This window comes from Apodemus sylvaticus, chromosome 13 (assembly GCF_947179515.1).
Source record: "Apodemus sylvaticus chromosome 13, mApoSyl1.1, whole genome shotgun sequence".
NCBI classification, from domain to species: Eukaryota; Metazoa; Chordata; class Mammalia; order Rodentia; family Muridae; genus Apodemus; species Apodemus sylvaticus.
In genome coordinates, this window is record NC_067484.1 from 51,884,268 (window position 1) to 51,907,664 (window position 23,397).

Sequence of the window (23,397 nt, forward strand, 5' to 3'; positions counted from 1 at the left end):
ATTCTTCACAGAGTTAGAAACCTTTCATTTGTGTGAACGCTAGGTGGTGCTCTTGAATAAAGCTTCACCCTTTGCAGAGATAAATTTGGAGAGAATTGCAATTATACTTGAATGTGATGAAATGTTTAAGTTTCTTTTCAGTAGAAAAGAAACTTGACAGGAACTAGAAAAGAATGCCTAATGAACTTAGAAATGCTAAATATTGTCCTCTTAATATCATTTTCAAAACATTGGTACTTAAGTGTATGGCTGATAAATCAATTTGATGAATAACCCATCTTTCTCGGGCCCTAGGTTTAAAGTGAGTAAACATGCATGAGAACTAAGGTCTTTCTTCGATGCTTTTGTTTACACTGAAAGCATTTTTTTTTCTTTTTTGTTTTGTTTTTTTTTTTTTTTGGATTTTTTTTTTTTTTTTTTTTTTTTTTTTTCCCTGAGACAGGGTTTCTCTGTATAGCCCTGGCTGTCCTGGAACTCACTCTGTAGACCAGGCTGACCTCGAACTCAGAAATCTGCCTGTTTCCCCGAGTGCTGAGATCACTGGCGTGCGCTACCACCGCCCAGCTGACTGAAAGCATTTTTTAAATCCAGCTTCACAGTTCACAGCAATTCAAAAGAGGGAAGAAATACTACATTGCACTGTATATGCTGTGACTGTCTCTGAAGACTGTAAATAGATTTTCACAGTGACACTGCTTTCTCCTATATGAAAAAGAAGAAAGGACATTTTACTTTGAAGAAGTGTTTCTTTAAAATTACAAACAAAACAAAACAAAATGGGAGCAAGGGGCTCTTTGTTTCTTCTTGGTTTGCTTTTGATAATGTTTAATTGGCCAATTATAAATGATTGCTCTTTATTAAGCCATAGTCACTGCCAAATTATAACCTGAACATGCCCTTTATCTTTTATAAGAACCCTGAAACATTCTATTTGCAGGATATTACTGTTCCCGTTAGGAAGTGGACTAAATCTTAGTTGGGAATGCTTGTTATGTGCCTGTGATCTCATCTCTTGAGAGGCAGAGACAGGAGAAACTAGAGCTCAAGGATTTGGCTATATAACAGTTTGACAACCAGCCTGAGCTATATGAGACTGTCTCAGATAGATAGATAGATAGATAGATAGATAGATAGATAGATAGATAGATAGATAGATAGATAGGAGATAGGTAGATAGGAGATAGGTAGATAGATAGGTAGATAGATAGATAGGTAGGTAGGTAGATAGATAGATAGGAGATAGGTAGGTAGGAAGGTAGATAGGAAGGTAGATAGGTAGGTAGATAGGTAGGTAGATAGGTAGATAGATAGATAGATAGATAGATAGATATGTAGGTAGATAGGTAGGTAGGTAGATAGGTAGATAGAGAAACCAACTCTGACAAGTTGTTAATTGCATGTAGAACACAAGTACTAGGAAGAAAAGGCTCTTGCATTTGACAATCTTGGCTACTTGGCTAAGGTCTCCTAATGATACAGTATTTTTGAGCATCAATTTCTTGTCTACTTTGTCTCTAAGGAAGTGATATTTTACTCATAAGCATTTTCTTTGAAGTCAGACTGTATGTAAAACACCTTACTTAATTGTCCTAAGTAATTGGGGCTCACGAATTGTAGCAGTGAGTTTGGGCTGTACTGCTTTGGCTCCCAGGGATTTCACAGTGTGCTTGTCCAGGAGCTATCTGAATTTGAGGATGGAACACACACACATATACCAATTAATTTTTTTAAAGATTTATTTATTTTATGTATATGAGTACACCATTGCTCTCTTCAGACACACCAGAAGAGGGCATCAGATCCCATTACAGATGGTTGTGAGCCACCATGTGGTTCCTGGGAATTGAACTCAGGACCTTTGGAAGAACAGTTGGTGCTCTTAACTGCTGAGCCATCTCTCCAGCCCATCAATTAATTTTAAAGTGCTTTAGCTACCCCAAAGACTGAGCACTCCTAAACCTTTCCCTGCTACCCCAGGCTGATCAGGGAAGTGGCCAGTGACCACCCATCTGGATTCTCACGTGGCTAATTCTTCATTCCTCTCTCCTGCATCCTAGTCCATGGAAATCTAAGGCTCCTGCCCCTTCTCCCTCTGCCCAGCCATTCTGCCCAGCCATTGGCTACTGTCACATTCAGATTCCCAAATAAATCAAAGCATTAGAACCAATCTCCAACAAAGAACTTCCTAAGGAGGGGGTTGTACTCAGAATATGCATAGAACTTTTATTTTCAAGCTGAAGTAGAAATGGGATCAGACTTTCATAGTGAAGTATCAATGAGTTGATAACATGGAATGAGATCTTTAATCAGGGGGAGAAAAAGAGGAAGCTGATGTTTAGGTTGGATCAAATAGGAAATATACTTTAGACACTGCTTACCACCTTGAAAGTGATTAGAACAAAGTCATGCTGAAGGGTAAAGGCATCTGGTGGAGGCTGTGTGGAATGGTGCAGACCCTGCACCACAGATTCTTGTTTATTCCTTTTCTATCAGACGCTGGGTAACTGCTGGTGGACTTTGTAGGTGACAATTAAGGTTAAACTAATCTCCTGATGTTAAAATGCAGCATATTTATAGGGGTCTCTCCCATATGCGTACATACATATGTACACATGAGCAGCAGGTCAGTCAGAATGGGAAAGTTAGGATTTGGTCTTCCACCCATCATGACAGATGAAAGTTCATGGCATCAAAGTCCATTTTAAACCATCTTGAGTTTTTATTAGCTGCCATTTTCGATATGCTAATACATTCTTACCTTTTATATCTATCATAATGGTTTTCTAACAGACATTAAACCCATAATTATAGATGAGTTTTTGAGTTCCCAACTTATGGTATATTTATATAAATATACACATATACATACATATGTGTATATATATCTCCAGAAAAAGGGAAACTTACAAATAGAAAAAAAAGATATACTTTGAGTAGAAACAAGTGTGAACTTAAGTGTCCTATATATGTTAAAACCAGGCACCCAGAACACAGGTTTAAGACTGAAACATGAATATACATTTTCTCTAGGGTTATGATAGAATAAGACACCTTTAGTTTACTCATGTGTCAAGAAACAGTGAGTCAAGGTGGAAGACACTGGATGGGACATGAAGATTCTAGAGCTGTTGTATGAGCTATTCCCTCTGACATGCTGCTTAACCTCTGGGCTCGTTTCCTGATGAGCCTTCAACATTCTCTCACATAGTAGAGGAGACAACAAACCTTAACATGTAAGAGGACTTGCTATGAAATCAAGAAGACCTGAGTTCAACCCCCAGCACCCACCGAAAAGCCAGGCAAGGCTGTGCATGTCTGTAACCCCAGCCGTTGGAGGGTGGACTGGCTTGCCAGCCTCGCTGGAGCAGTGAACTTTGGGTTCAGTGAGACCCTATCTTGAAATAAAAGATGGGAGCAGTAGAGGAAGACTCCTGGTGTCCTCTTCTGGTCTCTGTGTGTGCACACAGCCATGTACACCTTTATTCACCATCGTGCACCGTATGTATATGTAGGGAAAGCGGAGCTTTGATACCAAAATACCTTTACTGAACAATTGTATAGTTAATTGTATACTGCCTGCAGTCTATTCAGAGATGGTGTATTTTAAATAAGCAAATACTTTGTTTTCTAGGGTCAAATCTGAGTCGCTGTGGTTTCCGGGGTTCTTCATACCTGGGAATTCCATTCAATCCATCGAAGGTTAGTTCTCTGCAGGTTGGAGGGTTGGAAGAGGATAGAAGGGAATTTAGTGAGAGAGCAGATGAAATGTTTAGTTTTGACTTCTAGGCTTAATATGCTAAGCATTTGTGATTTCATGGAGAAACAAAATATAATGCTCAGGTACTTTCTGTGCAGTCAGTGAACTTGCCTGTGTTGCAGGATTTATGATGGGGGGCGGGGGGGGGGGGGGAGAGAGAGAGCACGAGAGCTGCTCTCCAGGAAGTGACTGTTACAGCAGGAGGCTTCGTGACCTCAGCATTGTGGACAGAGGCTTTGGACCAGCTGGTGCCAGTACACAGAGAAGTCCCCATGAGGCAAAGAGCTTTTTCTTCAGACAAGCAGGGCCAGAGCAAGCGCTGTGCCCAGAATCACCAAGATTCTTTATAATACAACGGAGAGAAAAGTGTGCTCACCCTTCCTTTCTTTCACTAGGATGCCGTGGCACTCAGGACCTCCAGCATACCAGGATCCACTGCTGAGCCTTATCCCTACCGTTTCTTTTCTTTTAAAAAAAAGAGGTCTTACGGGTGCCTGCTATAGGAAGCTCTATAATGAGGCTAGGGTTGGCCTGGATTCTATAATTGCTTCTATGTCAACCTGGGCTACAAGTAAAAATATGCCTCAGAAACAAAGAAGAGGCTTTTTTTTCTTGATGAATTAGTCTGCTTATAGGCTGGTTGTCAGTCAGGGAATTACTCCGAGTATTTCAAGAATTGTGTACACTTGGAAGCTGGATGAGAAATGCCTATACTCTGAAGATTTTAGAAGAAGTGATGGTGGTTGTAGTGATAACAAGGTTTGATTGAGACTGTTTTCGGTTTTATTCCTCTCACGTAAACTGAGGACAAGCTTGTCTCATCAGGGTCAGATGGCATCAGCAAGATGTCTGCGGTTAAGTGCCTTGGTAGCAGGGAATGTGGCAGCAAAGGATTCATAAAATGTGTTTCTTCCTTTTGTTTTTCCTACATGTATTTTCAAACTTAAGCCAACCCCGAGTAAAGGGAGGCTTTTGAGTTAGTTACAACAGCAGGATTATCTGCTGACATAGGGAATGGTGCCTGTTGTGTAGCACAAGACCATGTGCAGATGTAAGCTGTACTTATTGGTGTAAAACAGTGATTTAATTACCCCTTCCCAAGATGACCTCCACCTCCAAGGCATTTCATATCATGGTTTTTAAAATTTATTTAAAAGGGTCTTGCAGAATTGCTGAAGTTGACCCTAAAATCATGGGTTCAGGCTTCCCATGTAGCTAGCCCTGTAGGTGTGCACCATTGTACCTGAATCCCTGCATGTTTTAGAAATTCCGAGACTAGAATTTCTTAGGGTACTAGAAGGTCCCCTAAGAATGAACTGTTTGCCCCTAGTTCATAAGCTCTCGTGACACCGAATTTTAACCCTCAGTATACCTCCCTGTGCCCTCTGAGGAGCACATATGGCTGTCATTTGTCTCTGTGGTAAGAGGAGCTAGAAACTCAGATGCAATCACATAGGCCTACAAACGCTGTCGCAGAGCTTGGGAGTATAGGTCTGTGGGACAGAAAAACCCCAGGAAATGAAAAGAGATTTTCCAGTACCATACATAAATAAAAACGTGCCATCAATTTTTATTTTTCCCGTCAGAAACCACCAGATCGCCTGTGTGCACTGCCCTCCTAATATATAAATAATTTTGACGGGGCACAGACCCTGTAGTCCATCCATCTCACCTTCTCATTTAGTTTGTACCACAAATCCTACTTTCTCTGTTAAACTATGTAACACCTTCAATGTCCAGGGATTTTCTTTTTCTGCTTCACTGTGACTTTTTTCTCTCTGTGATACAAATCTCCCTGTGATACCTTGTCCCTATCTGTACCTTCCCAAGCTGTTGAGCTACTGCAGCAAAGAGTCCCTGTTTAAATCTGTGGAACTGTATCTTCTTCCTGACCGATTGAATAATCAACTCTAGATTCTCTCATTAGAACCACTCAGATTTCTCTTCATCTCTGAAAGGCCAAGGTTCACATTTAATTCATGTTTGGATTCCCTAACACTCTTTTAAAATAGCAGGTGTTTGGTTTGAATGCTGAAAAGTGAGACATACTGTGGGCATTCCAAGAAGCCCATTAGACATGTGAAAAAGAATAGTCAGGAGAATTAGAGCTTGAGCTCTGAGGAAGGACTCAAAATGGGGTACGATGAAAACTGGTTTGGTGTTAGTGAGACTGTATAAAGAATTTTATGTGGGTGGGTCAGTGGGTGGGTTCAGAGTTCAAGGGATTGAATTTCTTGCAGATTTGTTTTGAAAAAGCACAGGTCACTGTACAAGAAAATTATGGGATCAACTTTCTAACCCTTTGTAATACACAGACATTATTGGCTAGATTCCACATATGAGATTTAAATGGAACTTATATCTGACCTTTCTAAATATTATACAGATGAATAATATATAAAATTAACTATTTATATTTCCTTTTTGTATTTGAATGCTAATGTTTTTTAGAGATTGAAATGATTAAACTTCATGATAGATTGATAAGGTTATATGGTGAATAATACTGTGCTATTTACTTTAGGTTTATACCATATAGAGTACATTTTCTTTGTTTCTTGGACAGTGCGGGAATTAGACTCTCAGCCTCAACACACGTTAGGCATGCACTCTACCACTCAGCCCAAATGTTCCTTCTTTTTATAATATTTTGGTTGAAAATACTGAGTTCCTAACTTTATAAGACGTAACTTTTCTAAATTGGGTTGAACTAAGTAGAAAGTTTTAAATACGTGGTTTATTCAAACGTCATAACTACTATCATAAAGTTGGAGGATCATAATATTTTGAAAGTTATATAGCTTGTAAGAAGACATATTGAGACATCTAAAAATTAAGGCATCTTTTCCTCAGTTGGATATCTATACAAATTAGTATAAGCAACATTTACTAAAACCTCATGCTGAATGTTATTTGTAAAAGAAAATTTAAAATTTCAATTAATTTAACATAATGTTCATTTTGAATTTAGAATCCAGGAACAGCTCACCCTTATGACAGTGGACACATAGCGATGACTTACACGGGTCTTTCCTGTTTGATTATTCTTGGAGATGACTTAAGCCGGGTGGATAAAGAAGCTTGCTTAGCAGGCTTGAGAGCACTTCAGCTGGAAGATGGGAGGTATGAACTACTCATTGTTGTTTTCGTGTGTAAGTAAAAACTATTTGGAACTCAAAAAAACTGGATATAGTACTATAGTAGATCGTTAGAACGCAGGACTAGAAATACAGTTGAAGAGTTAGTACATAATTAATGTGCCAAAGGCCCTGAATTAGACCCCCACTCACACAGTGGAAACGAACCACATCATGTTTGCATATACAGTGACATACTTGATGAAAAAGTATCTCATTTTACACGAACAAAAATGAAGCTACCTTTCTAGTTAGAACTCCTTTCTCCTTTTTTAAATTTTATCTTTTAGATGAAACAAATGTTTTGAAATAAGCTATTTAATTTGAGTGTTGGTTCCTTCAAAGTACTGATGGGAGGGAAAGGACTGCACATTAAACATTACATTCAAAGTTAGGTAGTCTGCTCTCCAGTCCACTGAGGTACATGGTTAAATGACAGAGAAGATAGTGCCGCTGATACCCGATGCCTTATGGTTTGTACGCTGAAGATTCTTCCAAGAGTAACAAAGAGCTCTAAGCTGATAGTGTGATGAAGTCGTAATCTCCAAGAACACGGCTTTGTGGACCAGTCCACTGCTGTGTCACAGTTGCTGGGTCACAGCCTTGCGCTGTACACTGTGACCCTATTTTCTTGTCTGTGTTTTCAGGACACTGCTCAACGTTGATGAGGGAAAGTTACTGTAGACATAATAAATGGTTATTTCCAATAAATGGGGATCCAGTGTTGCCCCAGATTTCTGCCAGAAAGAGGAATGGAACACAGACAATTACCTCTTGAAAACTGTGTAATGAAACACAGTATAATAGCTCAATTAATACACACACATTCTCTATGCATGTACATTCTCTGTGTTCTCTATATACACTTAGAAGACATTTCACATAGGAAGACACGGGCTTAGGAGTTTCTTACTACTAGATAGTGTGTGTGCGGGCTTATTTGCCTCTTTTTCTGTAGCTAATTGGTAGCTGTTGTTGCACAGCTCCCCTTCTTGGGAGTAAACAACGTACGGTTGCCGTATAGTAACATATACGCAGTGACAACTTGTGAGTGTGATTGAGGGGCCCTTTGTAGTATGTGGTACAGGTAAAGCCAGCAGGAGATGCTTCTGTGAGTGAGATGGGATGCAGAGCACGTGCTCCTGACCTGAGGAATGTGAGCTTACCGAGTGAGGCCTTACGTCCTTGTCGCCTGCAGCTTCTGTGCTGTTCCTGAGGGCAGTGAGAACGACATGAGGTTCGTGTACTGCGCTTCCTGCATTTGCTATATGCTCAACAACTGGTCAGGCATGGACGTGAAGAAAGCCATCAGCTACATCAGAAGAAGTATGGTGAGTTATGTCGTTAAAACGGGACCAGTTTCGGTTATTATTCCTGGTATTGAGTGCCGCAGTATAGTGTATCCCTCATCTCTTCATCAAAATTTGAAGATAAGAGCAGTAAGATTTTTTTTTTTTTTTTGGTGGATTTGTCTCAGAGCACCATAGAGAAATGGTCTGAGATATTGATATCTTGATCATTAAAACGTAGTATATACTTGTACTTTCTAGTCTAATTTTAAAGACAATAACTAGAAATGTTCTTCTCACACAGTCCAGTTTATTCTGTAGTGGGGAGGAGAGCTAGGCTGCAGCTGGGACAGCCCTTTGCTCCTGTAGCTGCTGTATAAACTAGAGGCAGAAGAGCTGCTCTCCACACTTTCACCACCCAGCCCTGAGGGTTCGTTCTCATTTTACAGATGAGAGGTCTGAAGTCTATTAAAGCTATGAACTTAACCTGTAGGAGATCTGTTTGTTAGTTTCTCTCTGTGGAATACCTGAGCTCATAAAGGAGTGGGATTGGTTTAACTGTGCATCAGATGTTTCCTTCTGTAACCTGGGCTGGCCTTCAACTCCCAGAGATCTCCTGCCTCTGCCTTCTAAGAGCCTTTTTTTTGGGGGGGGGGGATTTGGTTTGTTCCTGCACCACCCCCTGCCCCCCAAACAGGGTTTCTCTGTATAGCCCTGGCTGTCCTGGAACTCACTCTGTAGACTAGGCTGGCCTCGAACTCAGAAATCCGCCTGCCTCTGCCTCCCAGAGTACTGTGTGTGCCACCACCACCCGGCTTCTGAGAGCCTTATGCATCAGATTTTATCACCTGCACAAACACACAGAGTTTAAAAGCTTGTGACTGCAGAAAGAAGAGACCCTGAAGAGTTTTGAGAGGGAAAGAGTCATAAACTGAACTCATTTCTAAAATCTGAGTTGTCAAGAGCCGGAGGCAGGAGAATGGTTGGGAATTTGAGAGAGGGGGGAAGAAATGGGAGTCAGAGTATAGAAGGAAGGAAGGGAGGAGGAAAGGAGCATGGTAAGTGGTTGGATGATAGGTGCTAATTTATCCTGTGTATGCTTGCATGGTTTAGGTAGTATGTGCTAGTTTTCTTTTTAAAGCCAGTGTTTTTTCCTTTTTTGAGATTATTAAGCATTTAATGATAAAATATGCAGAGAATAAGTAGCCTGTGTCGTATAACCTTTTATTCATTCATGTAGTATGAACTGATGCTTTTCCAGCCCTAGTGTCTATCCTATAATAATATAAGTGGGAAGTCTATTAGGGAAAGTCTTATCTCTGCCTTCATTTCTTTATTTACGTATATATCACTGTAGACTCAATAGAATATAGCCCTTCATTATCAAATTGTCCTTAGCTTTCATTGTCAACTTGACAAAGCCTAGAGTCATCTGACCAAGGAGTCTCAAGTGAGAATTGCTCAGATTAGATTGTCCTGTAGGGATGTCTGTGGGGGACAGTCTTAACCGCTGATTGAATTGCTATAGGAGGACCCAGCCCATTGTGGGCAGTCCTACAAAAAGCTAGAAGCATGAGCCTCTGAGCCAGCAAGCACCATTCCTCCATGATTTCTGCTTCAAGTTTCTATTTGAGTTCCTGCCCTGACTTCCCTCAGTGATGGACTGTACACTAAAACCCTTTCCTCCCCTAAATTGCTTTTGGTGAAGTGTTTTTTATCTTAGTGCAACTAGAACATACTATATTTTGATACTTAGGTTGTCTCAGATTTAGTCAGTGAGAATGCTGGATCAGTGCCCCTTTGATGTGTTCGTTTCATTCTTTGAAGGCTTTCTGGTATAAGAGATTCAACTCTTCAACTGTAGTACCTGAGTTTCAACTTTTACTTTTTTTAACTTAGGCCTGCATTCATACATTTCTTGAACTAGCCTTGGAATGTATTGAAAGAACTTGTTAGAAACAAGGATCTGGGCTCTAAGTATGCTTATTAAGCATTTGATGTCATTGCTGCTGGGCCTTTTCTCATCAAACAGAACTAAGAAAGTTATATATGTATGTATGCAGAGACTATCCCCTCATACATACATATGCTAACACAGTCTGGGCTTCTCTGTGTTTTTATTACCCTATGTATTAAGAACCATGAGTCTATATACATGAACTCAAGTTTTAATTTACTATACAGGTTCTATTTATTTTCCCTCTTGATAAATAATTTATTCCAACTACAGTTAGATTTTTTTTTCTGTTTGAATTCCTCTTGTAGTTATTCATTCCATTTAGATTCCCCATCCCCCAAAAGTCATTGATTATCTATCTATCTATCTATCTATCTATCTATCTATCTATCTATCTATCTACTCTATCATGTTATTTACTTAATATGTATAACTTAACCTTTCTGGATGTCAGAACTGTTAAAGAAAGAACCCAGAGGAGTATAACTTCTCACTCCCCCTTACTACCACCCTCTTAACCCCTAAAGCTACCTCTTGTTTTCATTCACTCTACAGGTAACATTCTCACTTATCTTTCCTATATTTTAATTTGATAAGAAGATCTCTGTACCTTTTATTTCTTTTAAAATCTGTATTAAACCTATATGTATATCAAATGGGAGTCATAGAGTGGCTTATATAGGCTGTGTTCTGGCTGGTCCAACAGTGGTGTCTCCTGATGGAAAGGCCATAAATCTGGTTTGTTCAGTCCATGAGGCTAGATGTCTGAACCAGCCATCAGTCTACTTTGGAGTCCCAAAGGAAGTAGGTTTTAATACCAGGGAAACAATGCCTCAGCAACAGGATAAACTTGCCAGTGAGAGTGAGGGCAAGCAGGCAATGCCGGGCCTGCCCTGGCCTTTAGGGGAACAGTGCTTGGAGGGACAGAGTGTTGGATGAAGGCTAAAGATCCCTGGTCTTATCATCTTACTGTTTGTGCTTTAATGAGCACTGGGCTGTTTCTCTGTGACTCTATATATTTGTGCCGTAATAAGCACTATTTTCTTCTCTCTCTCTCTCTCTCTCTCTCTCTCTCTCTCTCTCTCTCTCTTTATCCTTCCCTCCCTCCCTCCTTCTCTCCATACACACACACACACATTCTGGTTGGGCCTGACCACCTGTCTCAATACCTCCACAAATGTTCATGCATACTTAGATATAGACACATACACCTACCTGCACATGTATATATAGACAGACATATACATATATAACATTTAGTAGATGGGGCAGAATGCTTTAAGCCACCCTTTATTCTTTTTCTCTGGCCTTCTTATAACTTTTTAGACAAAAGTTCTTTAGAAAATTACCCATAGATGAAATGCTACACAAAGGGGAGCTACTGAAGGATGTTGATACTAAGTTCAAAGCAGTGTTTCATTCTATAAGCTCACGGTAGTTCAGAGCAGCAGTTTCGCATGGCCTCCCTTTATTATCATAGTCACACCTGTGGCTTCATCCTTGGACCTGACCTAGAATGAATGGTTTTCCTTGGTAGTAAATCTGTTCCATGCCTGCTTTCATATCCTAGTGCAATTAGCTTATGACACATGAATGTTTACAGAGCCCTATTTGCAGCTTTTCAGACTGCTGAAAATTACTTGTATAAATTTAGGTATTCTATAAAATGATTATTAGGAATTATGAAATCATCAATATGTCTATACAACATTACTACATGATAGTATATCATCACCGATCTGCAGAAAATCTGCCCAACAGGGTGAACTAATGCCCAGGAATCATCAGACTATGTGATAGTGACAGGAAAGGTATATCAGTAGCAATAAGCAATTCTCAAATAAAAGCCTCTGAAGGCTCTGCAATTCAGAGCTTACCCATCACAGTCATGCAAAGCAGTGGGCCAAGCCCAGAACACTTACTTGCATGCCTTTAGCCTTTCCTAGTTGGTTCTGACAAGGCAAAAAGCAAAAATTTCCTCCTTTCACATCCTTTTATGTGCACTGCTACCCGAAGTGGCCTAGGTTTAGGGTTAGTCGTTTGATCTGAAACGAGTCAGTTTTAGGATGGGTCTCCCCACCTCAAATAATTCAAGAAAAATCCCTCACAGATATGCTTAGCTGTGTGAGTTTTTAGTTACTTGTACAGATGGTTAATTATAGATTAGTCAAGTTGACAACCAAATTAGCCATCATGCACAATCATATCTCTTTATGTAATACGTAACTTCTAAATGAAAATCATAACTAGGTATAATTATGCCTAACAAAACTATCCCACATAGAACTGCAAACACATCATATATTTAACCAGGTCATAACATACTACACATACCTTTTCTAGTAAAGTACCTTTTCCTCATTGAATACCATACCTTGTAAATCACAGTTTCTTCATTCTTTTTCTTACATTTTTCTTATAATTTACATTACATAACTGTGTGGCTATGACATAGTCTCCTCTAATATTCTTCATTTACAATTATTCTGTATAGAGAATACTTTTTTTTTCACTTACAAACAGTGCTATTATTGATAACCCACATATCTTTTTATATATTACAGTTACATCTTCAGGTATATTGCTTGGTCAAAAACTAAGTACATAAGCAATTTTATTAATTATATTTTGTTTTCTTCCCTCCGAAAGATAGACCAAGTGGGCCAGGCTGGGGATAGTACTCTTGTTACTGCCCAGCTCACTGCTTTTTCTGTTTTCAGTAAGCCTGCTTCTTCCTTAGGAGAAATGAACACACTTAATAAAAAAAATAAGCCAAATTCTGTTCCATCCTCTATAGGAAAGTGTATTTTTCAACATAGCCTTTCCAATAGAATGTTAAACACTTTTAAAAATCCCTTGTCTTGTCTTTTATCCTTCCTTCCTTCCTTCCTTCCTTCCTTCCTTCCTTCCTTCCTTCCTTCCTTCCTTCCTTCCTTCCTTCCTTCCTTCCTTCCTTCCTTCCTTCCTTCCTTCCTTCCTTCCTTCCTATTTCTTTATCCTGCTATAATCCACCTGCCTACCTCTACTGTTGAAACATAGGTCTTTTTGCCTATTAGGTAAGCACCCCCACCATGAACTACATTACCAGCCCAGGTCTTTTGGCTTTCTGTATTTCAGTTATATACATACATACATACATACACACACACACACACACACACACACACACACACACACACACACACACTGTTCTTACTGTTTGGATTTTGGAAGATGTATGAAGACCTTGACATTTAGTAGGCTCTCATCCTCAGTAAAACCAGTGTCTCAGAAGGATTTAGTTTGTGACTGGAGTTGCACAGGTATGAAATCTTTGCATTTTAATTCACTATCTGCTCACTTGGAAGAGTGTGAGGAATAAGGGTTGGACATTATTGTTGACTTCAAAATTCCCACTACTACTACTCTGGAGAGGGTACTTATTTTAGAGTATATAAAAGAGGTCAAAGTTAACTCACTGTTCACTTATCTACTATGATAATTATTTCTCCATTAAACTAATCTGTTTTTCCTTTTCAGTCCTATGACAATGGGCTGGCGCAGGGAGCAGGCCTTGAGTCCCATGGTAAGTCCTCTAAGTGATTGGATAGTTGTAAGAGAGCATGCAGCATCAGCATCAGAATGCGAGCACCTCAGCCTTTCTCAACTCTTGCTGTAGCATGACTCTGTTGCCTTCTTACATCTGTCTCTCTGTCTCTCTTTTTTTTTTACAGTGAGGTACTTAGCTGTTTGAAACCTCTTAGATTACTAATCATTAAGAGATTATTCAGACCAGAAGATTTCTAGTAATCTGTTGAAATGTTAGCTGCATGCAAATATGTTGGTATTGTTATTTTAGACTGTTACTAGGAAAAACCAGGTTATTCACTTTGGCATAACACTTGTAAGACTAAATCAAAGAATTATACCGAACATGAAAATTTTTATTTACCTTCCATACTATCCTTAGTGATAATCACATATTTCTGTTGAAACCAATCTACTCTCTCACATTTCTCTCACTTAGGGCAGGACTAGAATTGTGTGAGGGTAGCCATAAAGTTTGCCAGCACATCTCTTAAATCCAGATCTGCACTCAGAAATAGTCAAGCTTCCGTTCTGCTTTTCTAAGAAGCAGCCCAGGCTCTGGAGAGTCCGGTGACCTCTAGGGTTCTCATCCCTGGCTGTTCTGTGCTGTGCTCACTCCCTGCCGCCGTTCCTCTGCTTGTAGGATTGGAGAATGGCTTGGCCTGACACTGCCAACAGTGACCGTGCTTCCTCAGTCTCCCTAAGAGTCTCCTCATCAGCAGAACAGACCTTTTGTCCTTCTGAATAGAAGAATGGTTTGACTTTTTCTCTGACTCCCTGTTGCAGTATGACTCCATGCTTTAATATGCTTGAGTTCCACAGATGGCTGTATGTGTAGCTGGTGACAGACAGCAAACAAGATCCACTTCCAAACAAGGGACAAAAGTGCCAAATACATATGGCACTGAAAGGTCTTATTTCATGAGTGGTCAGCATGGAGGTCAGGGGCCATGAACTCGTCTGCCTTCCCATGAACTAGTCCTGGGAATTTATAGGCAGAGAGAGGGGAGAGGCTGTGTAATCATTAAATGGTGGAAAGGGTAGTTTCCCTAAACCTTTATAGACATACATGGTCCGTCACACCTCTCTATAGGCCACATACTTCTTTGGAGTGGACTGTATTCTTGGTTGGGGATTTTGTGTTTGAAACTTTACATCAAATGTCAGTGACTGATGGCTGGCTTCTATGTATTTCTATTCTTGAAAAGTGAATTTGAAGCTATCATTGGGTGAATTTCAAAGACTTAAGCTGTGATACAATAAACAATTATTTGAGCAACTTCCATCCATGTATGCCCAAGTGCTAACTGGTCTCAGGAGCAGTTATGTTACTGTTCGTCCCCATGATTGGGAGGGATGTGGTTACATGAAGAGGAAATATGATAGCTCCAAGAATTTCTAGAAGGATGGGCTCTCGTGCTTGCTGCTGTAGCACTCTGGGGAGATGCCTCACTGGCGCAGGAGAAATTGGAATATTATTTTCTGGGATATGAGGGACCGTCCAAACATGATACTTACTCTCTGAAGTATCTTGTAAAGAAGAAGAATCTTCCTGGATCCCCCAGGTCTTCCTTTGGAATTGATTTAACCTGAGTAACCATCAGTGTGGTCAGTAATGGATTGTAGTTCATGCACAGCAGTTTGACATCTTCTGATTATCTGTTCTGTGACTTTGAGGCCAACCACACATGTATATAGCCCATTCTGTAATTCTTGTTTTTGTTTTATTTTTCTTCCTACAATTTGCATTTTCTAAGTGACCTGCATTTATATATTTGTTTACTGTTTGCCTTTTTCCACTTAATTATATCCCCACAGGAACTTGGCCTGTTTTATCCGGTGGTTCATTTATAACACATTTGGTATATAGCTGAACAAATCATCTTTATCAGTTAACCCTATGATCACCCAAATCTGAACAGTGTCATCCCCCTTACATGCTGAGCATGTCTCATTTTAGCATCTCAGAATGCATACTTTAAATTTTTTAATGTGTCTGTGTGTCCCTTTCTACTATGCATGTATGTGTACTTGGGTATAAGTATAGGCACACGCATGCCACATAATATGTGGAGATCTGAGGACAGCCTCAGGTGTGGGTTCTCACCCTCCACCTTGTTTGCTAGACAAACTAGACTAGCTAACATGCTTGGATTACAGACCTGTGCTGCCACGCCCAGCTTTATGCAGATTTCAGAGAGCTGAACTACATTGTCCTGTAGGTGCTTTATCTACTGAGCTGCCATCTTCTCAATCTTATTAATTTTCTTGAGGTGAGGGCTTGTTGCTCTGTAGCCCAGGCAGACCTCAGGCATGCATTATTCCTACTTCTACCATCGTAGTGCTGAGATTACAGGCATTCCACTGCTATACTCAACCTGCTGACAAGACCACAGTGGGAAGGCGACTCAGTCGGTGAAGCACCTGCCATATCAGCATGGTGATGGATGGCCCGAGTTCAGATTTCCTTCCGTAGGCTGGGCATGCTGTCATGTACCTAGAACCCCAACACTGGAACCTAGTGATGTACCTTGTCTTAAAAAATAGCATTGAGAGCCAGGCATGGCGCACGCCTGTATTCCCAGCACTTGGGAGGCAGAGGCAGGTGGATTTCTGAGTTTGAGGCCAGCCTGGTCTACAGAGTGAGTTCCAGGACAGCCAGGACTATACAGAAAAACCAAAAAAAAAAAATATAGCATTGAGCCCAGCGTGGTGGTGTGTCCCTTTGATCCAAGCACTTGGGAGGCAGAGGCAGGCAGGTCTCTGTGAGTTTGAGGCCAGCTTGGTCTACAGAGGGAGTTCTAGGACAGCCAGGGCTACACAGAGAAATCTTTCCTCAACAAACATGTATGTATGTATGTGTGTATGTGTGCATGTGTGTATTTATGTATGTATGTATGTGATACACCCTCCCACACATTCATTGAGATTGCTCAAGGAACACACCTGACATAACTTCTGACATACATATGTGCATGTGCACCCACATACATATATGCACACACTACATGAATAGCATATACCACACATACATAGACACCATGGTCTTCATTTCCAAGCATGTTAGCACTATGTGGGAAATATAGAACAACTTACTATCAAATATACTGAGGTTTCAGAGTAGCCAGCAGTTCAGGAATTTAAATGTCTTAAGGGTTTTTTTGGCTGGATTTTTTGTTTGGTTTTAGTTTTTAGTTAGCCACTTAAACTAATTGTCCCCCACATGTCACCAATTTGTAATCTCAGATTGCATATTAAGATGAAAGGTATTCTGTAATTTATTGTTGCTCTGTGCTAGCTACCATTTGATAACTTACATAGTCTTATTTATTTGGAATACCAGCCTGCTGAGAAAAGTCATCTTTGAAGTGATGAGAGTCAGTCAGAAAGGCCAACCCCTGTGAGAGCCAGAAGGAAACAGACCTGTTCAGTGATATGCCTTTACCTACTTATGCTAGTTAATTGTGGCTGGGACCAAATACTTGAAATTACTAAGGAGGAAGGGTTTATTTGACTCACAGTTAAAGGCACAGTCACCATGGAGAAGGAAGATTGAGGCATCTTGTCACACACATCTGCAGGTAGGAGGCAGAGAGATGGATGCTATTGTAATGATGCCATTCCCCCTAGGGTGGGTCTTCCCACCTCAGCTAACCTAAGGTAGAAACTTCACAGGAAATGTCAATCCTGTCAGCTTGATAATCAGGGCTAGCCAGTATAGTACTCAGGAACGAGTCTCAACCGTGTAAAGGCGCAGGTGAGGCAGCACCCCCTGCTAGTGCTCAGGCCTGCAGCCCTCCAGCTGCCTCACTGAGCTGTGGTGATCGCCAGCATGCCTGGTGCTCCTCTCATTGTTTTCCTTTTGTGTGTGCTTTGCCTTTCCTTTCATTGTCCCAGTGTCACTTGTTAGGTAAAACTTGGTCACTCGTCCCCATCTAGCCCTGAGCACGCTCTGGCTTCTGTAACACTTCATGCTGCTTTCTTTGCCACTGCTGATCTACTAGGCTGGAAACGCATGTTTGCATCTTACGTCCTGAGCTCACCTACAGTATGCTTGTGCATTGATATGTGTGCAGTTGATTGGGAAGTTGAGTTTGGCTTAATGGTATTCTTGATTTTTCATGTGCTTTCACTCCTAACTTCCCAGTCTAAACATGTAATTTGGGGATGGTCTTTTCACCTTTTTCTAAGTCGGTTGTTTTGTTTCTTTTTGTTGCGTGGTCATATAGACAGAGACGGACCAGGCAGGTGGAGGCCTCCTGGGCCATGGTTACCAAGTGGGCCGCTCACTTTATCCCACTAATTCACCAGGAGCAAAGCACTTTTGGGGGGGGACAGTCTGAATATGTTGTGTAAGAACTGGGCTGCCTCAGTTTGTGATGAATACAATTATTTTTGTCTCTAAAGATTCATAATAGGAATCTCAGACAAATTAATTTGTTTCTATGGTTCTTTAAAAATATCTCTATTCCTTAATCCAGAACAAAAATGTTAAATCCCTTTGGCTTTAATTTCCTTTGAACACTGAATTCCCATGAACTTACTTCTCTTTATGGTTTTTGGTAAGGTGCTTAAGTAATAAAAACATGCACTTGTTTTATGCGCCCATGCACTTAGCTTCCTGCTCTCCCTTGCCTCTGACTCCATGCTTGTTGACTGACTTCCGTTCCAAGTTTCAGAGGACAGAAATTCTTCTGGATAACTTGGTATATACAAACATGAGTGCTGATAAAATTCACAAACGTGACTGATAAAGCCATTTTGGGACAGAGTTTAATCTGCATATAGCCTGTGTTGCTGCTCCTGTCTTTAAATCTCTTGGGCAATAATGCCTATGTCAGTACTGTTTTGCTGAATTAGCTAAAAAAGTGATAAGAGGAAAGTCTGTTTAGATGCCATTTGCTTTTAATGGTTTGGATTCTTGGCTGCCTCCCTGAAGGCAGAGCTGTGGACAGAGAACTTAAGGGGATGAAGAGTCTGGTGTAAGAGTCTATCATGTAATTTGGAACAGATTCCTCGATCTTGCTCCTTATAAGTATAATGTCTTAGAGCTTTAAATTATTTTAAATTCTATTCTGTCTTGCCAGTTGACACGGGAGACTTTACTGTAGTATTTTGAGTTTGTTCCTGAACTTTATCTCATTGTCCTGTAGGCTAATGGGACTGTTCCCCTCTCCCGCCCGCCCGCCATGTCGTGCTGCTTTCATAGGCCCATAGACATACAGTTTGTGTTTTGATCATCAGGAGGATCCACCTTTTGTGGCATTGCGTCACTGTGCCTGATGGGTAAACTGGAAGAAGTTTTTTCAGAGAAAGAACTGAACAGGATAAAGAGGTGGTGCATAATGAGGCAGCAGAACGGGTACCACGGAAGACCTAACAAGCCGGTCGACACCTGCTACTCCTTCTGGGTGGGCGCAACGCTAAAGGTAATAAGACCCAAGCCACATGATGGCTGTACCTGCTTAAAACATTTATAGGACTTGTTACATGCCCATTAGACCAGAAACCTTGTTAGTAAAGCTAGCTAGAGCATCCAGGACAGGGATTAATCAGGAAGCCATAACTGGAAACAGGAAGTTAACTTAAAAAGATCATGTTGGATATTCACTCACTGGAAATCCATTAGAAAATTTTCTTTTTATTGTTTGTTTTGCCTAAAAGTTGCAAATGCGTTGATTGGATTTGCTATATAAAGTCACCGAGCCATTATTTATATCATTTCATCTTGAAATGTCTTTATTCTTAAGAACCACCCTTTGTGCAGATGTTCTGAATATAACAGAGCTTATGTTCATCTTAGATGTAATGTCTTTGTGTTAGTTAGGGCTTCACTGCTGTAAAGAGTCACCATGACCAAGGGAGGGAGCTCTTATAAAGGACATTTAATTGGTGCTGGCTTACAGTTCCAGAGGTTCAGTCCATTATCATCATGGTGGGAAGCATGGCAGTGTGCAGGCAGACATGGTGCTGGGGAAGCTGAGAGGTCTACGTCTTTATCCACAGGCAGCAGAAGGGCACTGTGTGTCAGACTGTGTGTAGCTAGGAGACCTCAAAGCCTGTCCTTACAGAGACATACTTCCTCCAGCAAGACCACTCACTCTAACTAGGCCATATTTCCTAATAGTGCCACTCCCTAATGACCCAAGCATTCAAACACAGGAGTCTATGGGGGCATACCTATTCAGACCACCGCAGTCCTATCTTTTCCCTCTTAAAAATCATGCATGCAGTTGAAACAAATCTGAAAACAGACTGGTTTAAAATGAAGGCAATAGCCTGTCTGCTTAGTTGTAATGCCATTTAAACATGAGTTTAGACATCCGTACAGTAGAGAGGACGGTGTGACTACCCATGTACTCCTTGTGCACCATAACTGGCCAAAAGTCCCATCCTCATGCACCATTCCTGGCCGTCCCAGAGCAGCCGTGTTCGTCCATTTTATACTCACTCCTCCCAGTCACCATGTGATGTCTGGGAATGCTTCAATATGTCTTCTAAATGAAAATGACTTAACAAAACAAAACTGCTAGTATCAATACCACATCTAAAATGAGCTGTAATTACTTTCCACTAAGTATCACGTAAGTGATATCAGGCGTTTCCTGTTGCATCGCACTCAGAAGCTCCCAATGCCAGACCATCTCTTTTACTCAAAAGGGTCTGAGTCGTCAAGCTTGTTCTGCTGTAATGTTCCTAGGAACTCTTCTTTTGTGTCTAGCATTTTTTTTTTAAACAAATCTTTTTTCTTTGTTTGTTTGTTTCTTTGTTTGTTTGTTTTCAGACAGGGTTTCTCTGTGTAGCCCTGGCTGTCTTGGAACTCACTCTGTAGAACCAGGCTGACCTTGAACTTAGAAGTCCGCCTGCCTCTGCCTTCCATGTGTTGGGATTAAAGGCGTGCGCCACCACTGCCCGGCTCTAGCACTTTAACCATTTAGTAGTAATAATGACATCCAAAATAATATATAACCACCACTGCCATTGTACACATGATCTCCGATCCTGTCCGCAGTAGTGCCTCACTGTCCTCTCCCCAGCTTCCTATACTCATGTTGTACTCGCTGTCTCCACGTGTCCTTCCTGGGTATCTCAGCATGTTACTAAAATACCTGACAAGCAACTTGAAGGGGAAAAGCTCTGCATAGGCTTTTGGGAATTTTGGAAGTTACCTCCTGCTGGGGCAGGCGAGCTCTGACAGCAGGAGCAGGGGTGGCCCCTCGAATTTGTCCATAGTACGGAAGCAGAGCACGGGCACTGCTGGGGCTCCCTTAACGTCTCCTGTCTATACAGCCTACCATCTTAACCTACGGAAATAGTGCTGCCCACATTTAGGGTGGGTCTTCCATCTCGGTAACCTAATCTTGATAATCCCTCAGAGGCATGTCCAAACTTTGTTGGAAGTTGACTCTAGATCCTGTTGAGTTGACATTGTAAACTATCACACTTGTATATCAGAATCATGCAATACTGTTCCTCTGTGTCGTCCTTATTTACTTTAGCATGATGTTAGGAGCCATCTATTTTTTTAATATATATGAAATTTTCCTTTTTGTGCCTAGGTAATGTTCCTCTGCATGTGTTGTGTGTATAATTTTAGATATTTACTGAATCTATAGGTGTGCCTGGGTAGAAGTCATTTCTTGACAATATCAAACCTTTCTACTAATGAGCTTGGTAATCAAATAAAAAAGATACTGTAGTTGGCTATTTTAAGTGCTCGAGTCTCCAGAGATTTGCTCTGAGAGTCTAAGGTAGAATAAGTCTATCTGAGTGAACATTAGCCGAGCTGTGAGCCATAGGCCAATGAGTTTTGTGCCTGTTAATGTTTGTCATTTTGTTTTTAGCTTTTGAAAATTTTCCAGTACACTAACTTTGAGAAGAATAGGAATTACATCTTATCAACTCAAGATCGTCTCGTGGGGGGATTTGCTAAATGGCCAGACAGTCATCCAGGTAATTACATTGACACAAATCTAAAGGAGTGTGTGTTTTACTTCTTGAGTAGACCTTGTAAGTATATGTCTTCTTCAGAAATTGTATGATAGAAAATACTGCCACATTATAATGTTATAGTCAATAATGTTTTTTGTAAGTGATGATGTCTGGAGGCCAGTGAAGTGGCTCAGTTCTCAGGACCCGCACGGTAAGAGGAGAACCAGCTCCACATGGACCAACCCATAGCTACATACAAAATGAAAATCATAAACATATTTGAGACAGGTTCAAGGTAAGGGTGGTGTAAAGGAAGGGTATACATTGTTAAGTCCTATTACAATGGTGTGCATCTCTCCACATCCCCATACTTAGCAGTGTCTTATTTCATGTGTGAAAGTAAGGAAGGCCGATGTTCTGAATGGGTCTTCTTCAAGGAGCTACTTGGCTCATCTAGAATGTCATAGTTATTAGCTGTGATGTCATGGTTGTTAGCTTTGACTTGAGCTAACAGTGTTCCAGTTTGTTTTTCTATTGCTGTAATATTACTTTGACAAAGGCAACTTGAGGAGGAAAGGGTTTATTTGGCTTATACAACTAGGCTTAAACATAGAGAGAGTGTCAGTTAAGGGACACTTGCTTGTGGCTTGTTCTCTGGCTTGCATTGTCTTGTGCTCGAGCTAGCTTTTTATATAGCTCAGGATCACCTGCCTAGTGATGTTACTAACCAGAGTGGGCTGAGCCCTCCTACATTCAGCAGAAATCAAGATAGTGCCCCACAAATCTGGTCACAGGTCAATTTGAACTGGAGAGTTCTGTCAGAGAGACTGAGGGTCTCTCTTCACAAGTGATTCTCAATTACTTTACATTGATACAGGACACTGAGTTCTGAGGACAACAAGAGAGACTTCTGAGTTTAAAAAAAAATTCTCAGAACCAAATTCAACAACACATTAAAAACACTGCTCAAGGGCTTGCTCAAGCCCAAGTGTGGCTAGTTGGTGGGATGTTTGCTAGCATGTTGGAGCCCTGGGTTTGATCTCTAGCACAACATAAACCAGATGTGGTGATGTTTGCAATCTCATCTCATGAACAGTGAATGCAGAAGAGTCTGTACCAGTTCTGGGTGTACACTCAGGAGCATAAGGGACCATACTACAGAGAGCCTTGGGCCGGGCCGTGCATCCTCAATAGCTAAGATAAGACCCAGCCTAGGTGTTAAATAACTGTGAATGGGTAAATAAAGTAAGGTGTATATATATATATCCAATGGAGTTTAGTCAGCCATAAAGAATGAAATTATGTTGTTGGCAGAAAATGATTACAACTAAAATGCATGAGGCTCAGAAAGGTACCTGTCCCATTTTCTCTTGCTTGGGATCTTTGATTTCATACAGACACAGATCATTTATATGCATATAACACTAAAGCAACAGAGACTGTCAGGTTGGAGAGAAAGGACAGCGCACATGATATTCTTCAATGAAAATTTCTTATGCAACTCATTATACATAGTACATACATAGTACAGTGAGCATATGCTAACAGTTACAAAAATTTCTCAAATTCTGAATTACAAGTATCCTATGCTGCTTCTAAATTTTGGCAGTTTCAGAGATTTTTTCAGCTTTTTTTTTTTTTAAAGGCAGGGTCTTACTTTGTAGCCCCCAGATGGCCTGGAATTCACTGTGTAGATCAGGACGCCCTCAGACACACAGAGATCCACCTTCTGCTTCTTCCCAAGTGTTGGGATTAAAG

General features: G+C 40.7%; 1 protein-coding gene across 2 annotated transcripts in view; it reads left to right on the forward strand.

Annotated features, from left to right (window-relative positions):
- The window catches only part of Pggt1b (protein geranylgeranyltransferase type I subunit beta), a 48,614-nt gene that overhangs the window by 15,249 nt on the left and 9,968 nt on the right, over positions 1–23,397 (forward strand). Inside the window, exons 3-8 of one of the 2 annotated variants that reach the window (XM_052201342.1) lie at positions 3,632–3,699; positions 6,729–6,880; positions 8,093–8,225; positions 13,660–13,705; positions 18,952–19,118; positions 21,552–21,660. In XM_052201342.1, coding sequence (XP_052057302.1) covers positions 3,632–3,699; positions 6,729–6,880; positions 8,093–8,225; positions 13,660–13,705; positions 18,952–19,118; positions 21,552–21,660 — 675 coding nt within the window. Of the gene's footprint in view, positions 1–3,631; positions 3,700–6,728; positions 6,881–8,092; positions 8,226–13,659; positions 13,706–18,951; positions 19,137–21,551; positions 21,661–23,397 lie in introns of both variants that reach the window. The other variant, XM_052201341.1, reaches the window with a different exon arrangement.